Raw genomic sequence first — 6,616 nt, 5'->3', positions numbered from 1 at the left:
ACTTTTATCTCATTCACTTTATTTTTTTATAGTTTTCAGATCTAAAATCATGCAGATACAAGTTGCTTTGAGATTTCACACTGCCATGTTGACCACAGAAGTCACCAAAGATAAGTAACAGTATTTTTATGACTTATTGGTAAAAGAGATCAGTATTTCATATGTATTTACCAATGAATTGTGGAGAAATGGGGCAAGTTGTCACAAGGCAACTAAGATTATAGGTACACTGTAATCCCCCCCCCCCCCCTCAAATTGTGTTATTCATACAGAGTATTTTTCATAAATGTCATGTGTATTTTTTTATACAATTCATTTTTCATCTTGCAGTTTTCATATATATATATATATATATATATATTTTACTGTTTTCATTTTGCATAAAAGCCTTTCACTAGCAGCTAATATGGAGTTTAATTGCAGGCTCCCATTGTGACCACTTATTTCATATAAAAGCGTGTCAGTAAGTTCGTTTCCTGCGTGGAAATGGCGGAAGTGTTCGATAGTCCTTAATTTTCTTGGTTTGAAAAAACTAACAAACGACACGGCCACATCTATGCTATCTATTATTGTAATTCTACTGAATTTTCTAAGGGTGGCGCAATTACTCGGGGTTGCAGATGGTCGTCTCTTTCTGACAAACCGGGGAGAACTAAATGTTGATTGACTACTAATTCAGAAACGCTCTATTCAGTGTTTGTATTTATCACATGCGTTCTGTCATGTATGAATCAACTTGAACTTGATGGAAGTATCCAGGTTTTTGTCGTGCGCTGTGCATGTATCTCCAGGTGAGTCAAGTGATCAACCAGGGTGTGAATTATTCAAACTGTTGTACTCGGTGCTTTGGTGTCATTTCCTCATGTTGCAACTGCCTGTGAGAAAAGAAAAAAATATGTTCACATGTAATGTGTTTTTCACCATTGTTGTCAAACATCGTTTCAGTAATCACAAAAGTTTAGGGCAACAAGATCGGAGCCCATATTTTCACTTGTCGCCAAATAGACGCCAGTGAACATAAGTAACTACAGTATTTTACTCGCTAGCTTTCCGTGGCGAACAGCGATAAATTGAAAAAGAAAAAAAAAGTCACGTTCCATTAACAACAGTGTATTGTTTAAAAAGTGCTTAACCGATGTGTTTGCGTTGCGCGAGAAAAATCACAACACCTCACTTACCCCGAAATCACATATATATATATATATATATATATATATATATATATATATATATATATATGATAATATAAATAAATTTCCTATATAGAGTTTCTTTTAAACTGATTTAAATGATTTTCTTTAAATTCGCACCCTAATCTAAAAAGGCTGGAAACACCAAGAGAGATAAATTTATTAAGAGTTGGGGGTTATAGAAGGAGAGAGAGAAAAAAAAAGAGAGAGAGAGGTGCGCATGGAGGAGGGGGGAGACCTGTTACTGCTGTGCCAACTGCGCGCTTTCACTGCGCAAAAGCGCACAGAAATGTTACCGGCTCGAATCTAGATATCAGTCTCCCGATTCTTTTCTTATCAAAGCTTTTTCTTATTTACAGAACAAAATGATTTAATTTTACTCTTTAGCATGTCTTCAGTATTTATGAAGTCAGTCCTCTTTTGACATGAGGATCCTGCGTCTCCATGCGCCTTTTCACTACTCATCGTTTCTAACATTTAACTCGTTTTAAATGTTTTGAGACCAGGACTGCGAGGATGTGGACGCTACCGAGGACTCGGTTCGCACACTGTAACGGCTCGTCGAGCAGCGATGAGAAAGAAATCGCCGTGAACATCGGCGGCGTGCGGCTGGTGCTGTGCGGGGACATTCTGAACCGCTATCCGGACAGCAGGCTCGCCGAACTTGTGAACTGCTCAACTCGGAGTTTTGATGTCATTTCATCACTCTGCGATGATTATGACCCTGGGAAACGAGAATTCTACTTCGACAGAGACCCTGACTCGTTCAAATGCATCGTAGAAGTGTACTACTTCGGGGAGATCCATATGAAGCGCGGAATCTGCCCCATTTGTTTTATTAAAGAGATGGAGTTTTGGAAGATTGACTTAAGCTACTTGGACGAATGCTGCAAAAGCAACTTGACCGAGAAGGAGGAAGAGTTGGCGGAGATTGCAGACAAGGTGAAACTGATCCTGGATGATTTGGACTCTGACCCTGACGTGAGCCGCAATGAGAGATGGCAGAAGTTCGTCTGGAAGCTCATGGAGAAACCAGAGTCCTCGCTCCCCGCACGCGTAATTGCCGTCGTGTCGTTCCTGTTCATTCTAGTGTCATCTGTGGTGATGTGTCTCGGGACCATACCGGACCTCCAGGTGGAGGATTCCGAAGGTAACCGCGTTGAGCACCCGACCCTGGATGCTATCGAGACGGCATGCATCGGATGGTTCACGATAGAGTACGTACTGCGCTTCGCATCTTCCCCTAACAAGGTGCGCTTCGCGCTTTCCTTCATGAATATGATAGACTTCCTGGCCATTCTGCCGTTCTACGTGGTGCTGGTTCTCACGTACCTCGGCACGGCCATGATGGAGCTGGTCAACGTGCAGCAGGCGGTGCAGGCGCTCCGCATCATGCGCATTGCACGTATCTTCAAGTTGGCGCGCCATTCTTCTGGCCTACAGACGCTCACGTACGCGCTCAAACGCAGCTTCAAGGAGCTGGGTCTGCTCCTCATGTACATGGGAGTGGGCATCTTCGTCTTCTCCGCACTCGGGTACACCATGGAGCAAAGCCACCCGGAGACGTTGTTCAGAAGCATCCCGCAGTCCTTTTGGTGGGCCATCATCACCATGACCACCGTCGGCTACGGGGACATCTACCCAAAGACCACTCTGGGCCGGTGCAACGCGGCAATCAGTTTTCTGTGCGGGGTGATCGCCATAGCTCTGCCCATACACCCCATCATCAATAACTTTGTCATCTATTACAACAAACAGAAGGTGCTCGAGACCGCCGCTAAGCACGAGCTGGAACTCATGGAGCTGCGCGCGCTCGAACTCGCAGTCAGAAGCGCCTCGCGCAGGTCTGACGCGCCCGGGAACGCGTGGGAAGGTGCCTTGCGAGCATCGCGTAGCGATACATTCATCCCGCTCCTTTCTGGAGCGCACAGAACTGAGAGGGAGCCCGTGAAGAAGAAAAGCCTGACTTAGGACAAAAAGTGAAAGAAACTCGATAGGCACTTTAGGTTTCAAGAGAGCTTGTGTTATTATGGTCATTGTGCGCTATAAACTGCTGTGCTGCAATGTGACCGTCAAGCTGCTTGTGCTGTTTTCACTGGACATCAAAAATGAGTTCCTCTTCAAAGTGTTATTTTGTCTTAATTAAATAAAGTGCATGTCAAACTTCATGCCTAATGTGTTTCAGATAATTATGGCGCAAATAAAATACTTAGACTTATAAATTCAACATTATCAAAATGATCTTTAACAAACACACAATGAGCTACAGGTGTGAAACATGACCTGAGGTCACGGTAGAAGTTGTGTTTGTATCAAGGATTTATAGGACAAACAGCAAATTTGAGGTAAAGTATAATTTCACATTTTTATCATTTGATTTGTGATTATGTTGATGGTGAATGACTGAACTGCATGAATTGGCAGGTTCTGTTGTTTAATTTGACTTAATCAGTTAGAGATGATGGGGGTATAACATAATAAATTATTTTGAACAAGTTACTTTGTTTACAAAAATAAATGCATGCACAAAATATAACATTTTTACATGTTTTTTATTAGTGTTACTACTCTTCCCAGTAGTGGTGTAATTTTCAATAACATCATTATTTGTACTTGCAAAAACTGTTTATATTTGAATATATTTTATAATGTAATTTATTCCTGTGATGCAGCTGAATTTGCAGCAGCCATTACTCCAGTCTTCAGTGTCACATGATCTCCTTCAGACTTCATTCTACTATTTAGATTTGGTGCTTGATTATTATCTGTTATTATTATTATTATTAGTGCTAAAATATTCTATGCTCAAATATAGTTTCTTATTATTATCAAAGTTAAAAAACCTTTTTAATAACAGTTTTTTCTGCTTTTATTGATATATTCTTTGAATAAAAAGTTCAAAAGAACAGCATTTATTGAAAACAGAAATATTTTGTAACATTATGAATGTCTTTACTGTCACCTTTGGTCAATTTAATGCGTCCTTGCTGAGTAAAACCATTAATATCCCCCCCCCCCCCTTTTTTTATTTTTGCTTACACCTAACTTTTGAATTACAGTTATATATATTATAGCATCTTAGAATGATATATTTCACAATATTACTGTTTTTGCTGCCTTGGTGAGCATAAGGAACTTTATATATATATATATAAAATATATAATATATCATGTTGCTAGGAACCTGAGACATGTAAGCACCAAATGTATGTCTGTTATTATAAAGACTTATAAGCATTTAGACATGAAAGACAGATATTCTCAGACATTCTTTACTGGGAGGAAGAATAACTCAGGTGATGGCGGAGTTACAGGTGAGTCTTACGTTCCTCAAATCAAATGAAATAATTCACATAGTCTCTGTTTCTCATTCTCTCTCTCTCTCTCTCTCTCTCTCTCTCTCTCTCTCCCTCCATCTCTGTCTTCTAACCTCTTCACAGTAATCCGATTACTAGTGGTCAGTGCTAAATACAGTTGTATATGGAGTCAAACAATTTCTGTTCAGAGGTCCAAATTCAGAGGTAGTCAGAAATGCATATGACCACGTTGCATTTGTAGTGTAAAAACATGGTCTTTGTCTTTGCATTATAGTGTCATTCTATTGGCTGCAGCCTCTTCCGCCCTCAAGTGCACTGTTTGTCCAGGTTTGCACGCTGTGCAAACGGCCAGCACAACAGATGTCTAAAAAAGTAGGCTGAGATTCTGAAATGTTGCTTTTGCAACTTGCAAGAGATTTACTCTCATCTTTATTCTGATGTCCAATTTCTGACTCAACAATCCAGCACAGAGATAAAAACAAATGAGTCACAGAATCCACCCAAACATGCTGGAATTCAGCAAAGAGTCACCGGAGGCTAAGAATAGGACCTCCAGCATGATGTGGGCTGGTGTCAGTCATGAGAACGATACAGAGCGTTTATGGAGGGAATGTGTGTCTGGTTGTTATATAGAGAAGCATTTGAACATGTCTGCACGGCAGGGGGTTCTCACATACACCCTCGAAACGCTCAGACAAGATGGCTACCCTGGCACCTACAAGCGTGATGAGATAGCTGACATGGTTTAGATTCACAGTGTGAGGAGTATGGGTGTGCTTCTGTGTGGGTTTGTGTGAGTAGTTTAAAGGTTTCTTTCGAGGTGTACATTTATCTTAGCCCCTGCAGTGTGTACTTCATTTGGATAACAGTTTTAAGCGTTCCTGAAAGTTTATCCTGTATCCACCTGTGCTGTTCTCCTATTCCATTCCACCAATCATCTCTCTTGGTCCCCCATCACCATGGGAACTTGGTTAGAGGACTATGGTTAGAGTCCTCAGAACATCTACGCCAATTAACAAGATCTAAATGAAGTTCAGCCATAATGATGCCACCAAAGTTTGTTGTGTGTGACATTCTGCTATTGAGAATTAGAGGTAGAGTGTGTTTCCTGGTGTGTTTCCTGAAATTCCTGTAGAGTATTAATAGAAAAGGTTATGGAATTTTTTTTTGTTGTCAATAATGTGTGGTAACCCATTGTCACAAATTGACATTTCTTATTTTTATATAAGGAATATTGCAGTATTTATTATAAAAGATTTATCCGTGCACATCATTATTTTTAAAAAAAATGTATGTGCCTTGTAATCTTTCATTAAAAAAATATCTTACCCTCCCTCTTGCAACAGCCTCGCTTCTCTTCTCTTCTCTGATACTGAGAGTGAGTAAGACTGCATTGTGATTATATGTACAAGTATGCATGAAGCTACATGTATTGTACATATGCATGCCTTGCATATCACAGCTGTGCATTGGTCCGTGAGATTGAGTAACAGTTTTTGTCCCTGCAGTCACATTCACACATCATTCTCACAGTAAGAGTGTTCACATGCTTTTCTATCTGAACATTACACTTTCCAGTTAATGCTAACATTATTACAGCTATTCCACTGGCATGTTCACAGCATGTTATATAATGGATAAGAAAGTTACTTCCTCATGACTGTGCACAGGTTAGAAATGTGAAGTTTGTTTGTGAGAGAGGCAGAAAAGAAAGCAGTTGGGAGCGCTTAGTGGTATTGTAGATTCACTTAATGAGTGTGGATGTAATAACTCTCTACAGGCCGGTAGCAAACACATACATAAATTGTGAGTTGTTTTCTAATTTAAGAAATTAAAGGCATATTTAAAGGCATTGGCTATTGGCTAAAGGCATTGGCATTATTGGCTATTTTAAAGCATTTAAAATAGCCCTAACCCGTAAGATCTTCGTTCATCTTCAGAACACAAATTAAGATATTTTTTATAAAATCCGATGGCTCAGAGATGCCTCCATTGCCAACAACACAATTAACACTTTCAATGCCCAGAAAGCTACTAAAAACATATTTGAAACGGTTCATGCGACTACAGTGGTTCAACCTTCATGTTATGAAGCAATGAGAATACTTT

General features: G+C 40.0%; 1 protein-coding gene across 1 annotated transcript; it reads left to right on the top strand.

The window, feature by feature from the left end:
- The first annotated feature begins 400 nt into the window (after positions 1-400).
- kcnf1b (potassium voltage-gated channel, subfamily F, member 1b) lies at positions 401-6,314 on the top strand. The gene has a single exon (XM_048205351.1). The coding sequence runs from the start codon at positions 1,707-1,709 to the stop codon at positions 3,159-3,161; it is 1,455 nt and encodes a 484-aa protein (XP_048061308.1). The 5' UTR covers positions 401-1,706; the 3' UTR covers positions 3,162-6,314.
- The last annotated feature ends 302 nt before the right edge of the window (positions 6,315-6,616 follow it).

The sequence above is a fragment of the Megalobrama amblycephala genome, linkage group LG10 (assembly GCF_018812025.1).
Source record: "Megalobrama amblycephala isolate DHTTF-2021 linkage group LG10, ASM1881202v1, whole genome shotgun sequence".
In the NCBI taxonomy this organism is placed as follows: Eukaryota; Metazoa; Chordata; class Actinopteri; order Cypriniformes; family Xenocyprididae; genus Megalobrama; species Megalobrama amblycephala.
Note: the sequence above shows the minus strand (reverse complement) of the source record. Positions and strands in the feature narration are given on the sequence as shown.

Bases quoted from the DNA above. Each gene is read 5' to 3' on its own strand.
- kcnf1b (XM_048205351.1), top strand. From the start codon at position 1,707: ATGTGGACGCTACCGAGGACTCGGTTCGCACACTGTAACGGCTCGTCG.